Here is a 17,151-nt window from a genome sequence, read left to right as displayed (position 1 = left end):
TGAACAGATTTAATGTTATTTTACTCTCCTCAGTGTTCCCTCATCTTTGTGGATAATCCCTTCATTATATCTTTTTGAACTACCCAATTTGTATTTTTCATATGATTTCTGTTTGGGCACAGACTGATTAAATTCTTGTCCCCGGAGCCTCCTTAAGCTATCTATATCTACATGGCATGTGATATAACATCAAGAATGAATTGTCAGGGCAATATAGTGTGGGAATTGTATTCTTATCATGTGCCAGACACTATGATCTTTAAAATGCAAAGCTGTACTTCCAACTCAGAGACATTTGTAAATTACAATTCCTAAAAGGCGGAGAATTTGTTTGGATTGATGCTCTCAAGAACTTTCTCTTATCTTTGGGAAATGCTTGTTGTGAACTTCTGACCAACCTGAGAGACTATTGGAAGCTTTCTTCTCTTGGACATTTATTTATTCACCAATCATGTATTGTTCACACAGTATATGTAAAAAAATTATTCTAGATGTGCATTCAACCCTCACTTAACAAATGGAAAAAAAAATCATACCAAAGATGTCATATATTTTAACCTTTCTTAATGTCAGAAGAGTAGTTATTGGTAGAATCAAGACTTGAACTTAGATATTCTGATTCAAAGTTTTATAGATTTTCATTACATTGTGCATGAAAGAAACAAAATCTCTCCTTTGGCCTATTAAGAGAAACAGGGCAAACACTCACATCTAATATTCAAATTAATGTAGACAATTACCAGTGCGGAATTAAACATAAAATGCATTCACATTTAAGAAATGTAGACAGCACTTCTGGTGAAGCGTCTCTTAGGCTTCTTGGAAGAAGTGATTAAGTCCAGTTAAGTCATATAAGGTCCATGGAAGCGCAAGGGGCACTCAGATCACAGAGAAACTTTGAACACTGAGCCAGAAAATGTGAAATCTACTCCCTAGTCAATCAGTATCTTTTAAAAGTGTTTGATCAAGACTGTGAATAACATCAATGAGTAATCAGTTGAGGATTATGAAAATTAATTTGGCAGAACTTCATAGAATAGATTGGACATTAAAAAAAGAAAAGAAGGCAGACTTATTAGAAATCTTGATAAGTGAGAAGTAACAAAGATTATTGATAAGGTGAGAGAGAGGGAATAAGTAAGAAAAATACTTGCAGGAACATAAGTAAAAAAATTCAATGACTAGTTACATTTTAGAAAATAGGAAAGAAGTTAAGGATGTCTGAGTTTTGGCCTTGAGTTAATGGCAAGATAGTGCTTCTAAGAGCAGAAAAAAGAAAGTAATTTGTTTGAGGGAAAGAGGAGCAGGTAAAAATAACAGCTTCGTTCTGGAAATGTTTACTTTAACATTGAAAGGTAGGATTTGTAGTAGATAATATTGGAAAAGAAGCCTAAAGTCAAGTTGATTAGAGTCATCTGTGTGATTGTTTAGTAGATGTCTTGTTTTCATTTATAGAGTGTAGGTGGACTGGGGTTGGATGGATGTGGCAGTTGGGTGGGAAGGGGCAGTGAGTATGGACAAAGGGACCAGTGCCAAGATAGAATATTCTTGGAGGTCTAAGTCAAACTGGGAGATATGTTTATGCAAAGCTCTTCTGGTAGAATGTGGTCAATCAATGTTGTATCTTACAATAAATACGGTGCTTAGCGAAAAAAAAAAAAGCAACAAGTTTGGAAGCCAAGAGGGAAGAGAAAAATATGCAAATGGTATTGAAAATAGTTTTGAAGAGCTATTTAGTAATAAGCCATGGATTATTTTCTCCAGTCCTGTTGTACCTGATGAATATTGTGGTGAATATTTTGAAGAATCGGGTGGTTGCTGAAGACTTTGGTGACTGAAGGTGATAAGGTAAAAAGAAGAGGATGGAAAACTAAGGTTTGGAGAATATTTGTGTTTGAGTGTGAGGTTCGGTGGAGGAGGAGAAATGAAACGAATTAGAGGAAGGGGAGACTAAAATGCAATTATAACCGAGGAATTAAAGGTTTTTCAGGATGAAGAAGTAGTCATCTTCTCATGACAATAACTGACAAAAGGCAATTGGAATCAACAATTATGATATTGAAAACTTTTGAGAATGGATTTTTATTATATTTTTACACTGGCAGCCAGAGGTTGCAGAGTTAAGGCAGCATGATGTGGTATACAGAACAGGAGTTTTCAAGTGTGACAGACCTGATTTGGAATCCCAGTTCTGTCCCTTACCAGCTGTGTCAATTTGGCAAGGCTACTTATGAATATTCTTAGTTTCCTAAGCTGTAAAAAATAATTCCCGGTTGTCAAGTTCTTATAAGGAATCAATGAGGCAGATGAAATTGCTGGTAGAATGCCTAGAACATAGCAGTCTCTTAATTAAATCCATTCCTTTAAGAAAATAATAAGTGGTAAGGATCCAGAAGAAAAAGCAAGAATAGGATAATCCTTTGAAAAGTTTCATGGTGAAAGGACCTGAGACATTTATAGGGAAAATTTTTTAGGCTAGTTGGAACTGTATACACTTGCTGGTGGAGGAGAGGAGCCAAGATGGATGGGGCTAGTGAGGAACTAAGAACCAAAAAGGGTAACTGAACAATCAAGAGCGTGGATGACAAAATATCAAGGACTTAGGATCAAGTGAGCAGGAGGAAGAGTTAGCCTTAAAAAGGAACATACGCTTCTTTGGACACTATTTGGCAGGAGAGAAAATAAATATATTTTTAAGTGTAGAGAGAAGAAGCTGTAGAAGCTCTTTTTTGAAAGCATATGTCGTCTTGGTAAAGAGACTGCATCATTTACTAAATGAGGGACTGATGAGGAAGCAGAACTTAAGTAGAGTAGAAAAATTCGAAACACATCATGAAGAAGGCTATTGGGGTCAATCAATAGAAAAAACTAAATTGACTGCTTATCAGGAGAGACTAGTGACTGATGTGGGATTGAGATAGATTTCACTAGAATATAGGAAGCAGTAGACAGAGAACCCATTCTTTAACAATAGTACCATATACTAAGAAGCTCCTGAAATTATCCAAGCAAAAGGGTGAGAATCTAAGAGATGTGTCCTGATGAGGAGATTGAGGAGAAGGTGAGATAAATAAAAAACTGGTTGAGTGACTGTGACCTGAAAGTACTTTTCATATTGGTTTACTAAAATGTAATCAGTTATGTGAACTTCATAAATATGCAGAGTCTAGTAGGAACTCTATTTGATTATTGGAGACCTTATTGATAAGTAGAAAGGAGTAGTTGGGGTTTGTATACTGTGATCAAAATTCCAACAGAAAAGGAAAGCTGAAGCCTGCTTTAGCCTCAAGGCAATCCTGAGGGTAGGGCATGTCCTCAGAATATCAGGGACTCAGTCTAGTGGGTGGGTTAAAGGATCTATGCTCCTCCTGAATCTCTGCTTGAGTAGAATATGATATAGCCATTGGGCTAGCCCTCTGGACCAGCCCCGCCAAGAGGAAGGGCACAGAAATCTTTGACAGAGGATTATGTAAAATTGAAAGAAAAATATGACTTTTCAAGAACTTGATTTTCTTAAACTTGTTGGAGAAGAAATCTCTGTCCATTTGGAGTGGGAAAAGAGCAAAGGTTTTTCATCAGAGCAGTAGGTAGCCAATTGCAGCTTCAGAATGCAATCAAATGAAGGGTCACAACATCAGCTGGGGGCATCTGCAAAGGAATAAATAGTTCCTAAAAGGACAGCAGGTATTGATGGTTTACAAAATCTTAAGGTCAACTAAACCTAGCATGTTTCATACCTTTGTTACCCTTATTCATTTGTTCACTCATTCACTCATTACCTATCAAATGATAGACAGTAATGGACTAGATCCTTAAATAGACAAGGTTCCAGTCTAATGGAGCTTACATTCCAGTTGGGAATGGGATGGGGAGGAGAGAACACTGGAATATAAAAAATAATACACTGAAAAAAAACAGTACAATGATTCCTCAGGATCTGAAGCATTTTTTGTATATGTGTGTATATGCTTGGGTATGTGTGTATATATGTATATTGCTAGAGTAGGTTTAAGTGTAGTTGTGTGTGTGTGTATGTGTGTCTTTGTGTCTATGATAAAGATACAGAAAGGATTAGTTGTAGATTTTTCTGGCTGTTCTAGATCCAAACAAAGAAAATAACTACCAAATAAAATCAGTGTGGGAATGATTTTGGTATAATATGGCATAAGTTAGTGAACACCTTTTTCTTTGTTTATATTCTTTTAAAGTTTGTTGCCTATCAGAGAAAACATTTGATATTTAATATTTCCAAGATTACTGTGGTGAGCTAGACATTCTCTTATGTTATTGATGGGATTATAAATTGTTAAGTGTTTCTGGAAAGCAATTCGGCAATATATATTAAAATCATGAATATGTTCTTATGTTTTCAATATGCAATTTTAGGGACTTTATCTTATGGGAAATAATCCACCATGTGGGCAAAGCTTTATGCATAGAGATACTCACTATAACCCAATTAATAACAGAAATAAAATGCCAAATATTTAAATTATGTATGAATAGAGAAGTAGTTTTCTTGTAGTAGGTGCATGAACTGTATGAATATCATGTAAATAATTAAAATTATGTGCTCAAGGAATTTTAATGACATGGGACCATATTTATGATATAGGAGGCTATGTAAAAAGAACAGGATAAAAATTTTTATATGTTGTAATTCTTAATATGTAAAACAATTCCATAAAATTGGATGGGAGGAAATAGGCCAAAATGCTTTATACCTGAAGCATTTTCTATGATTTGTACATGTGACTTTTTATATGCAGAAATACCAATAAATATTATTTAAAAAACCCCACATTTCAGTGGGAATTAAATGCTCCTGTGATTGTTCTATAAACCAGTAAGTCCTATTATGGAATGTTCTGGCAAATCAGCACTTACATATATAAAACCATAATATCCATTCAAATTTTTGTTAAATAATCTGTCAGATGGGTATGTTTTAGTGCAATGAAGCAATTGTCTTGGCTGCTTTTCTTTAGAAAAGCTTTTCTTAACTTTTTAACATAACCGATTAAGGCCTGTCCTTGGTCTGTGCATAGCAAATCTGGTGAAGTAGTAGACATGGCTTTCATTTGGCAATAGTTTTACAAGAAGTTATTTTAATTGAGTAAATAGAAAGCGTAAGCTTGGATTTATGATTGGACCAATATTTCTTAAAATGTAGTGCTGGGATCCCTTGCAACAGAGTCCTCTCTGAAAATTGTTTAAAATATAGATTTCTTAGCCTACTAAATCAAATCTGAGGATGGATACTGGGAAGATGTATTTTTTTTAATTTAAAAAAATGTTTATTTATTTTTGAGAGAGAGAGAGAGACATAGTGTAAGCAAGGGAGGGGCAGAGAGAGAGGGAGACACAGAATCTGAAACGGGCTCTAGGCACTGAGCTGTCAGCCCAGAGCCCAGTGCAGTGCTCAAACCCAGGAGCTGTGAGATCATGACCTGAGCCGAAGTCGGAGGCTCAACTGACTGAGCCACCCAGGCGTCCCTGGGAAGTTGTATTTTTAAAGATATGCCCTAAGTAATTCTCCTGAGATTCTCTAAGAACCACCAGTTAAGGTAGAAATGTTTGAGATTTAGAAATTCTAACCTTGTCTGCTCCAATGCTTCTTATGTAGAATGAGATCTTTTCTCAACAGCTTGGATCCAAAATACAGAGAATTTGGCCTAGCAGTAAGTCAGAATTAGGGGATGGGGTCTCTCTACTGTTCTGTTGCAATCTTATTAGAGAGCTTTAGATTTGGAATTCTTTGAGACCATAAGCAAGTGGTCAGTCACCTTGCTGGGAATAGTAATAGGGTGACTGAATAGGTATATTGTGGTCTGGATCCTATGAAAGTGTCCTTTGGATGAAATGCTTGCCTAAATCATTATAGAGTGTACAGCTCTTTTTTTTTTTCCACGTTTATTTATTTTTGGGACAGAGAGAGACAGAGCATGAACGGGGGAGGGTCAGAGAGAGAGGGAGACACAGAATCGGAAACAGGCTCCAGGCTCTGAGCCATCAGCCCAGAGCCCGACGCGGGGCTTGAACTCACGGACCGCGAGATCGTGACCTGGCTGAAGTCGGACGCTTAACTGACTGCGCCACCCAGGCGCCCCCTAGAATGTACAGCTCTTAATGAAACAGGCCTCCAGAGAGAGTGGTCATATCCTAGAGGATAAGAGCAGAGCCAGACACACCTGTCACTTACTATGTGCCAGGATGAATTAAACAACTCAAAATCTTAGATTCTTCTCTCATAAAATGGAATTACTAATAGTGCCAGCTGAATCATGAAAAGTTGTGTGCCAGTCGTTGAGCACAGGGCCTGGCATGAAGTAAGCACTTACAAATGCCTACAGTGATGACTTCACAAGAATTCAACTATGTAAGCTTGAGAGGTCAGGCTTTTCCAGTTGATTTTTTCCCAAGTTTTCTAGCTTTTCCAGTTGATTTTTCAAAGACCATCTTAGTTATCAGAAAAGCCCGGGGATTTGGGGCACCTGGGTAGCTCAGTCCATTAAGCATCCGACTTCAGCTCAGGTCATGATCTCTCAGTCCATGAGTCTGAGTCCCACGTTGGGCTCTGTGCTGACAGCACAGATCCTGGAGTCTGCCTCGGATTATGTGTTTCCCTTTCTCTCTGCCCCTCCCTCATTCATGCTCTGTCTCTGTCTCTGTCTTTAAAAAATAAACATTAAAAAAGAAAAGAAAAGCCTGGGGACTTGAATAATCCCAATTCTTGGAGGGCAGGGGCTCTAAGTTTACCTCTAGTTCTTCATCTGAGGTAGATTTTTGATATCTGTTGTTTTCATGGAATATCCACTACTTACGTCACTTACTGAAATCTGCTGTCTGGGTTGGGTACGACTGAACGGAATTATGTGAATTATCACTTGCAGAGTGACTTTTCTTTGTATACATTCTCTAGTTACTAAGAAAATCAAAGGTCATTTCCAAACACACACACACACACACACACAATACACACAGCCTTAGCCCTGGCCACCTTTGTAATACTTCTGGGTGCCACATTGTTTCAAGCTGTTTTAGGTTCTAATAGGCATCTCTGGCTTTATGATGGTTGCTACCATGAAGCACACTTACATCACCCTTTTCTTTTGCCTTATTGGTTAATATTTCCTGAGTAAAAGTATTTGTTACACTTTTCCTTAATTTAAACTTACATTTGTCAAGTGATAGGCATCTCTAGTGGCTTCTTAACTTTAGGAAAATACCAACACCCCTCCCGGAAATACCACTAAATCAGGCTGAGACAATTACCAGGAGCAATCCTTTAGATTATCCAGTTGCATAACACACTTCTTGAATAAATGACATAACCTAATTTAGGATACATCACCAAATTCAAGTCAGAGAGTATCCTTTGCCAGTCAATAAGAGTGCGGGTCACTGGAAGATCTCTTCGTAGAATTTTTCTCAGGGCTTCGTTCGATAACTCCTGTAATTCTTCTAAGACTGCAACTTGAAATATATTCTCTTGCTCTTCCACAAGCCTCGCAAAACTTAAAGCCAGTTGAGCTTGGTTAACTATTTCCAAGCTTTCTTTCAGGTCCTTGGAGATTTCAATATGAAGGTTGACAGCCTTGAAGAAGTGAGCTTGCACAAAAATTCTTCCTGTTACTTGGGTTAGAAATGGATTGATTTGGAAAATCCATTTAGATTTCCAAAGGCCATTCCAGCAGTCTCTTGTTTCATAGCTGTGGTCCTCAATGCACGCTATCAAGAACTCCTTATTTTTCACGGTTTTTCTCAGCACGTTGCAATTTCCTTTTGGGTAGTGATCACTCACGTACAGTTTTAAGGCACACAGAACAACATTTCTCAGGTATTCTGTCTCATTCCGAATGATACCGTGACTTTGGATGTCTTTTAACTGGTTTTGAAGCAGGTCGAATTTGAAAGAAAGTTTGCTTTGATAGTCAAAAAATCGGTAGTCACCCATTACGTTGTGGTGAGACAAGAGTACTGGATTTCCATCGATAGAGAGGGGTACACAATATTTCTGGCAGTGTTGGTGGCCTGCACACTCACCTTGATGGTGCATAAGTTTTTCATCACGGATAAGCAGACAGAGATCATCAAAGGCATTTACAAATTCCCCTGGAGGAGCCTGTATCAACAGTCTGCGAATTACTCTTTCTTTCTCTTTCCTACTCAGAACGCTAAGTGACATGCTTGGTTGCAGCAGAAGCAAAGCTTCTGAAATAAAGAGTGTTCAAAGGATGAGAAAACGTTCCATGAGACACCTTTCCCATCAAGGTGTTAAACATTCAAGCTTAAGATTACTATGGCTAATCATGAAAACAGGTTGTCCTGCAAGCTGAGTCTCCTGATGAAGTCATAAAGAACCTTTCTCTATGAAGTGTGGAACCTTTGATGATGTCACCATGGGTGTTCAGGCCAAAAGAAAATCATGACGGTCACCTGACAGCGTGGTACCAAGCCATTCAGCTGTATGTATTTTGAAGATTTTAAAAACTTAGCCTCCCAAACAGCCTTCTTCAAGAGCGGTGTGTCGCTGTGGGCATTCTATGTTGTCAGGAATCTACAGAAGCAGCCTAGAGTTTCTAGAGAGGGTTTGGCAGCCCTTTGCACCTTTGGGGACCACAGTGGCATTTATTTATCCTCGGGCCCTCAGAATATTCTCCCCAAACCCACTGGAAGCACATTATGCCCAAAAGTTTCAGGGGGGTTCAACAAAAGAGTAAAAATAAAACAAGATACGATGGCAGTTGACAGAAAAATGCTAAACAGCAGAGGATACTGCATTATAACCATTGAGGGTTTGAAGATTGTTAAAATGTAAGCAAGAAGCCAGAAACTTTCAAGGGCAGTGAAATGCAGAGACCACATCTGGCATGTGGATTCTATGGGATTTAATTGTGAGCTATCTCCAAAGAACAAAGGCGCAAACCACTCTGTATTTTCTGCTTTCTCTCTAGAAAAGGGTCAGAGGCAACAGCTGATGAATATCAAGAAATTCCTTTACTACAAAAGGGCAGAGTTGACTATATTTGAAACCTGTGACAACATGTAATGGGGAGAGACTACTAAGCAAGGAGAAGCATAACAACAGGTCATGAAAATATGGAGAACAAATATCCATTCAGAAGTCCTTTCTGTTCCTCTTTTCTCTTCTTCCTCTTAATTAATCCCCTTTACTTGATTCTCCTCTTTCTTTCTGAAGAGTCTGGAAGTTAAGCCTCTCTCATTTAAGTATAAACCTCTTCCTGCCATCCGTCCTAAACTTTTCTGCATTGCCCTTACGTCCTGTCTTTTTCTTATGAGAACATGAGCTTTGCCATATTAAGTCATAGCCTTTATATGTGAGGGCTTTTCATTAGTTTTAGCAGTCTGAAACTGAGTGGAATTTTGAACAATTTTCACAAGTACCTTTCATGATATTATAAGTTGTCATATTAATTCCCAACTTCAGTTTTTCCAATTGAAGTGTCCTAATTTTTTTGTAGTTTGTCTGTATACGGTAAGTAAGCTTGATTATTTTAATTTTCTATTCATACCAAATATACACTCAGCATGGCATTTTTAACCCTTTTTGGTGGTACTTAAAATGTTGCCTTTTTTTGGCACATGTAGCTGGACATCTGGCTAATGTCATGGTAATAATATATCAAACATGGTAACTATTTATCGAACACTCAGTAGCAGAAACTGTGTTCAGTAATATATTGAGAACTTATGCCCCCACTTTCCCTAAATATTAATTTGCTCACCTTTCAGATGAGGAAAGTGAACTTGAGAGACGTCAAGTGACAGGGAGATCTTGAAGCCCAGCTGTCCCCCAAGTCCATGTCTCAGGAAATAGACTGTATTTCCCAAATAATAACTTGATTCCTCAAATGTTTATTTTTATTCTTTTCCTATAATTTTTATTCTGTTATGTATGCCCTCTCATACCTTCACTACAGAATAGTACCTACTTAATTTTGTTTTAACCATAATTTATCATAGAATTATTTTGTCACTTAAGCAAAAGATAGACTATCCCTTAAAAATAAAAATAAAAACGTTAAATTGAAAAGAAATCAAATATTTCCTTAGGCATTTTAAGTACTTAATGATTTTCTGTGAGAATTTCCTTAACTTCTTTTTTTGTGCTTCATACATGGTTTTTGTCGATGATTCGGGATGAATTTAGAGGTGGAAAAATTAACCTAGAAAAAACTCACAAATTACTTGAAAAATTAGATATTCAGTGCAATTATGTTCATGTGAAATCTATTTTTAAGGTGAGATAATATCCACCCCTTGTCTGCCCCATCCTATGAAGGACTATATTTCCCCAATATAGGGGAAATGTCAACAGCTACTTGGATGCTTTCTACAGAAAATACATATGAAAAATTAGTCTCTTGAGAATTAAAGCAATTAATTATGCTAAATATATTGACAATCAAGAAGGAGAGAATTTAGGTAGGAGATAAAATAAGTTAATGGTAAAATTTGAAATAATACCAGATTATTAATTTAGCATAATTAGTTGAAGATACAAGAATGTTCATGTAAGATTAGGATTGGTCATATGATTAGATCAAAATCACATAAATGAAGAAATGGTAAATGGATTAGATGTTAGTGATTTATAGAAGGAAAAAGAAATCTTGAGAAAAATGGTATTTTACTCACTTCAAAGTAGAAAATCATGCCAGAAGTTTTCTTTGTTTGAAGAACTAGTGGGGATGGAAACTGGATCAATTTTTTCACTAAAGGACAGAGGGAAAGATCATCAATAAGTAAGAAAAATCCAAGCACTCAGCTGAGTTTTGTGCTAGGAAATGGCAAATTTCTTGGCAAATCAAGTAAAAATACTGGATTGGCTACTTAAGTTAAGAAGATGGAAATCCTGAATATGATACTGTTTTCTGAAAGTGACTACCCAGATAACAGTCTGTGAAATTCTTACCATTAATACAAACTGGGAAACCTGTGTTACCTGCCTGTAAGCTAACCAGTTAGCCTGATATAATTTCATGGATGACGGCCGAGGCAGGCTTTTGGTTCAGAGAAAATAGCCTTGTTACAAAAATAACCATTGCAAGGGTATCAGCATTTTGGTGCTATTTCTCCAAGTCTCAATTCCCAAAGCATGATGTGAAGAGGGCCAACTGACAGAAGCACATGCCCTGGGTTGTCTTATCAGAGAGGGACCTCAAGTTTAAGGAACCCAAATCTTTTATTACAGGGAGTAAGCCTGTCTGATCTTTGCCCTGGAGGGTGCCCTTATCATTATTATCATGCACAGTAAAGAAACCTGCTTTTTCCCCTCGAGGGAGATATTATCTTTTCATCATGCAAACATCCTTGAAAAGCTAGTTCTGAGGTAAGTGTTGGTGCCTCTGCTGGAAAACCTGCAGAGACACAGGAGACCATGGAGCAGCCCTATCAAGTACTTCTCTCAACAAGATTTAGCCCCCATGTTTACAAATCACAAAGAGGAGGTTCAAAAAAAAAAAAGCTGCACTTCTCAAGAGACTGCAGTAAAAGACAAACGTTTCAGATTGTTTTTTATGAATTCAAGTAGTCCGTGCTGCCATAAACTATCAGAATTTTAAGCAACTCATGTCTAATACTATACCTGAAGAACACAAGGTTTGTGAAAGATCTTCACAAGTAGAACTTCCCCCCAGTGGTATCACTCAATGGGAGAACCAAATAAGTACTTTTTTGGTTTAATAAAATTCACGTTCAACACAACAGAGAGGTAATATATTAAATCTGTATCAAATGTGAAATGTGATCAATCTTATTCAGTGATTATCAGGTTGCTTTGCATTACCTGCAAAATGAAGATATGTGTCTGAGATGTACTTGAGTAAAGTGCATGCCCTATTAAAAAGTGTTATGTAAAATGTGCAACAGTTCTAACAGGTAAAGAAATAGGTCATTAATTGATATTAACAGTTATTTAAATGCGAGAGGGTGAAGGTCTAGTTTGTTTAGCAAAACCTTTCTGGAATGACTATGAAAATAATTTTTATAATTGAGGGACAGAGATTGCTTAGAATTCTTTAAAAACCTCTTTAAAATGGCCTCAAATAATTTAAGCATAAATTGCATATAAACAAGGCTGATGATCATGACAAGAAATTGTTATCAAAATAATTCCCCTAGGCCCTTGAATAGATGATACTTTGTTGCCTTTGGCTACATTGCCATATATGCATTAAGAAATTAATTAAATAGAATGCTAGGGAAGGTGTATTGGCTAATGAAATTTTCTGGATAGCTAAAAATTAAGCTTCTTAAACATTGGACTGTTTTGCTTCAACTTTTGTTGTTTATCTTTCCAAAATTCACGGTACACCTTGTAGCCAGAGTAAATGCAATGAATCTTAAAGAATCTTATTTTGGTGACCAAAATCTTCCAGCTTCTCAGGGCTATTGTTATTGGCAAGCTCAATGGGCGTGGAGATTCTTCACTTCATCAGATCTTCCCTGTTCAGTACTTGGCAAATCAGAAATTTCCCTAAGCAAATGTCTTAACCTGCAGAATGGGGAAACTAATATAGTTTTCTTGCCGGATTGTGCTGAATAGTAAATATTATTTGTGAATTTATCTAGTATAAGGCTTGGAAAAAAGTAGGCACTCAATAAATATTATTTGAAGTATATCAATCATAATTGTTCAAAAAATATAGGAAGTTGCGTTACATTTATTGATTTCTTAAGAAGCTGGCATAAATTCTGATGTGAATTTATTTTCTTATTGGGTGAATATTTACTATGAAATTTAAGTAAAGAAGGTGTACCTTTATGACCCTGGCAAAATATTCACATTTTCATTTTACAAAATCAATTCTTGAGCCATGACGTGGGGAGCAATTCTGTAAGATTTTGTTTTATCCCTTTATTAAAAAAAAAAACTTTATTGCTTTTACCATTGTCATTAATTTGTAGCATACAATATATTTTATAAGAAATATTCTGTGTCATTTCAACAGAATATTGCTAGTCTGAGATTACATTCTTGATTGTTAGTTGAGTATGAAATAGCATCCTTCTTAATTTTAAGAATTCATATTATTATAGGACTTACCTTAAATTTTCAAATTCTCTAAGCAGTTAACAGCCATTATTAAATCTAAAGGATGTCCATGGGACTCTGTTAGAAACTGTGGATTGTAAAAAATTAATAAAGTGCTCTCTCTCTCTCACTTCTCTCTCTCTCATCAGGAGGAAAAGAAATACAGAAATTACTATTTTATAAGTAGATAATAATAAATATCATAGTTAATAATTACAGGGAATCTGAGAAGACAGAGACTCAAACTTGGGCATCTATAACAGAGGCTGTGGTACAGAGAGCATTCTTATTGTCCCTCGAAGAATAAGAAGCAGTATATGTAGATAACAGTGTGAGAAGTGCTTGATGAATAAAAGGTAACAATGTATGACTTGCACATAGGATGTATGCAAGGAAGTGATGAGGAGTGCTAGGTATGGCCAGATCACAAAAGTCCTGAGGTAGGCTACAGAGTTTGGATTTTTTTTTTTATAGACGATGGGTAGCCATTGAACCTTTCTGAGGAGGGAAATAGTGCAAAGTTTAGGATATACCTGGCAGTAGTGTAGAGTGGTTTGAAAGTTAGAAGGTAGAGAGAGGAGGTAAAGTATTTCTCTGCTGTGTCTGCCCTACAAATCTGCAACTTGGGTCAATTCAGCTACATATTGTTTCGTTCCACCGCAAGTTTATGATTTCCTATTTTAGTTGGTCTGCCACAGTATAAGCTTATTTTTAATCTTCTCTCAAAAATAAATAGCTCCATATCCTTTTCTCTTTTAAAAAAAAAATTTAATTATTTTTGAGAGAGAAAGAGACAGAGAGACAGAGCATGAGTGGGGAATGGGAAGAGAGAGGGAGACACAGTATCTGAAGCAGGCTCCAGGCTTTCAGCATAAAGCCTGATGCAGGGCTCCGAACTCACAAAGACTGAGATCATGACCCAAGCCAAAGTTGGACGCTTAAACAACTGAGCCACCCAGGCGCCCCACTCCATATCCTTTTGTAAAAGTTATATTCTCTCCTGTAGCAAATAAACTGAAAGACACCTTTACATTTCTTTCTCCATTTCCTCAATGATTCATTGCAATAAATTTTGCCTTCATACCTACCTTGAAAACCTCTATTTTTAAAATGGTAAATACAATGGTTAGCCTCTCTGTGCATTTTATTTATCCCTCTTTTCTTAAACTACTCCTATTCTCACTTCTATGACATCACTTTTTTTTTTGAAAATTTCTGAACTTTCCTTTTCCATCTGTCCTTAATTTTCTTTCTTTTTACTTTACATATAATTCCTGAACAATCTTATTAACTTTTCTTTTTTTTCCAGTTTTATTGAGATGTAATTGACATATAACATTGTCTTAGTTTTAGGTGTACAACATGATTTGACATACATTGAATTGTATGTATATATTGAAAAGTGATTAACAAGTTTAGTAAACATCCATCAGCTCACATAGGTACAAATTTCTTTTTCTTGTTATTAGAACTTTGAAGATAACTCTTGTAGCAACTTTCAAATTTGCAATATGGTATTGCTAATTTAGTTACTAGGCTGTGTATTACATCAGCAGAACATGTTATTATATATCCTACATCAGTGTTAGCTATGGTCATCATGTATATTTCATCCCTAGTACTTGTTTATCTTATAATTGTAAAATTGTACCTTTTGACCACCGTCACCCAGTTCTTCCACCCCACCACCCCTGCCTCAGGCAACCATCAGTCTGTTCTCTGTCTCTATTAGATCAGTTTGTTTAGATTCCTCATATACGTGAGATCATATAGTAGTCTTTCTTTGTCTGACTTACTTCACTACATAAGGGCCTCAAGCTTCATCCATGATGTCAAAATTTATAGAATTTCTTTCTTTTCTATGGAAGAATAATATCTTATTCACATTTTCTTTATCCATCTGTTGATAGACACTTAGGTTGCTTCCATGTCTATTGTAAATATGGCTCAAATAAACATGGAGGTACAGATACCTTTTCAAAATAGTGATTTTGTTTCCTTTCACTAAATATCAGGAAATGGAATTGTATGATATGGTAGTTCTATTTTTAATTTTTTGAGTAATCTTCATATTGTTTATAACCCTTATTTGAATTCTTTATTAGGTAAATTGCTTATCTCTGTTTCATTAAGATCTGTTTCTGGGGTTTTATCTTGTTCTTTTATTTGGAACATATTCCTCTATTTCTTCATTTTTTTTTTTTTTTTTTTTTTTTTTTACTGTCTGTGTTAGTTTCTGTGCATTAGATAGAACAGCCACCTCCACCAGTTTTGAAGGAGTGGCCTTGTTTAGAAGAAGAACCTTATTGTTCATCCCAGACTTAGCTTTTGTTTGTCTCTCAACCTTTGCAATTGTCCAAGCAGCCTGCTTTATTCTTAGTGGCTCCCAGTCACTGAGGGAGGCCAAGACCCATCAGTGTTCCTAAGGGGAGGATCCCAGTCAGCACCTAGATGTGGGCTGATTAGATCCCTCAGGCAGTAGCTTATAAAGTATACAAACAGACCTCTTTCAGGGAAAGACTGGAAACAAATGTCTCTGTCATCTCCCTCTGCACCAACCTCCTGAGGGACAACTAGACAAGGATTTTCTCTTTGTTTACCACAATTCTGCTGAACCTGTGAGCACAAACCTCTGAGTGGCAGCTGTAAAAGCTGGAGTGCCAGATATGTACACACACATGTTTCAGGGAGATATTAGTGATCTGGAGGGAGATAGAGGGAAAGCAGAAAAATGGTACCTACTGGCTTCCCTGGTCTCTGGGGAAGACTGTAGGGCCCCAAAACCTGTGTTAGATTAGAAGCATGACTCTCAGGCTATGGCTTTTAAGGTGACCAAGTAGGCCTCTTTCAAGGAAAAACTACATGTTAGTCTATACCTCCGTGCTAAGCTCTGGCGGGGACTAGCCACCAAGAGTCCTTGTGAGCTCTTAAGAACTCTTTACTATAGTTTCGTGGATCTTGTGGACACAAGCCCCAGTTGGCCTTCAGAACTAGGTATTTGTAGGACTTATCTCTCAGGTGGAAGTCTTAAAATTTGGGGTATTACAAGTTAGATCCAAACCCTTCACTCCTCAGGGAGAGCTGAGGGTTGTGTGTTCACTCTCAATTATATGTCATCCTGTTGGGGGTGATGTCTGTGGAGAGATTGTGTCTCAGCCTCTCCTACCCATTTTGATATAGAATTTTTTCTCATTTGCTCAATATATAGGCAAGTTAGTTCACTCAGCTAGTTTCCAGGTATCTTTCAGAGGGAATTGTCCCATATATAGCTGTATATTTGGTATGTCTTTGGAAGGAGGTGAGTTCTGGACTTTCCTATGTCACCACCTGTTGACTTTCAATGGCTTCCATTACTACTTTAACAGGAACAAAGCACAAATTTTCTATCCTGAACAACAAAACCATATACACGCTACTATTTGTTCATCGCCTGCCATATTCTAGGCCCTGTGTTAGGTTTTTGCATGCACTATTTTTTTTTTTTTTTTTTTATTTTATTTTTTTTTTCACTATTTTTTTTTATGTGCCCTTCTTTTTATTTATTTATTTATTTATTTATTTATTTATTTATTTAATGAAATTTATTGACAAATTGGTTTCCATACAACACCCAGTGCTCATCCCAAAAGGTGCCCTCCTCAATACCCATCACCCACCCTCTCCTCCCTCCCACCCCCCATCAACCCTCAGTTTGTTCTCAGTTTTTAACAGTCTCTTATGCTTTGGCTCTCTCCCATTCTAACCTCTTTTTTTTTTTTTCCTTCCCCTCCCCCATGGGTTCCTGTTAAGTTTCTCAGGATCCACATAAGAGTGAAACCATATGGTATCTGTCTTTCTCTGTATGGCTTATTTCACTTAACATCACACTCTCCAGTTCCATCCACGTTGCTACAAAAGGCCATATTTCATTTTTTCTCATTGCCACGTAATATTCCATTGTGTATATAAACCACAATTTCTTTATCCATTCATCAGTTGATGGACATTTAGGCTCTTTCCATACTTTGGCTATTGTTGAGAGTGTTGCTATGAACATTGGGGTATAAGTGGCCCTATGCATCAGTACTCCTGTATCCCTTGGATAAATTCCT

At 36.8% G+C, this 17,151-nt stretch overlaps 2 protein-coding genes across 6 annotated transcripts in view; one reads left to right on the top strand and one right to left on the bottom strand.

Moving 5' to 3' along the window:
• The window catches only part of CAPZA3 (capping actin protein of muscle Z-line subunit alpha 3), a 38,943-nt gene extending 30,602 nt beyond the window's left edge, over window positions 1-8,341 (bottom strand). Inside the window, exon 1 of the mRNA XM_043561953.1 lies at window positions 7,276-8,341. Within this exon, the coding sequence (XP_043417888.1) occupies window positions 7,289-8,188 (900 nt within the window). The 5' untranslated portion in view covers window positions 8,189-8,341 and the 3' untranslated portion in view covers window positions 7,276-7,288. The remainder of the gene's footprint in view (window positions 1-7,275) is intronic.
• Window positions 8,342-8,365: 24 nt separating this feature from the next.
• Window positions 8,366-17,151, top strand: part of PLCZ1 (phospholipase C zeta 1) — a 47,903-nt gene continuing 39,117 nt past the window's right edge. For 2 of the 5 annotated variants that reach the window (XM_043561952.1, XM_043561951.1), the window contains exon 1: window positions 10,157-10,265. Coding sequence is in view for 2 of the 5 variants with exons in the window: in XM_043561948.1 (XP_043417883.1) it covers window positions 9,103-9,113; window positions 10,142-10,265 (135 nt within the window). In the remaining 3 variants the exon portion in view is untranslated. Of the gene's footprint in view, window positions 8,469-8,957; window positions 9,114-10,141; window positions 10,266-17,151 lie in introns of those variants that run through there. The other 3 variants (XM_043561948.1, XM_043561949.1, XM_043561950.1) reach the window with 3 other exon arrangements.

The sequence above is a fragment of the Prionailurus bengalensis genome, chromosome B4, assembly GCF_016509475.1.
Source record: "Prionailurus bengalensis isolate Pbe53 chromosome B4, Fcat_Pben_1.1_paternal_pri, whole genome shotgun sequence".
In the NCBI taxonomy this organism is placed as follows: domain Eukaryota; kingdom Metazoa; phylum Chordata; class Mammalia; order Carnivora; family Felidae; genus Prionailurus; species Prionailurus bengalensis.
The sequence above is the reverse complement of the archived record's forward strand: the minus strand, read 5'-3'. Positions and strand labels throughout refer to the sequence as shown.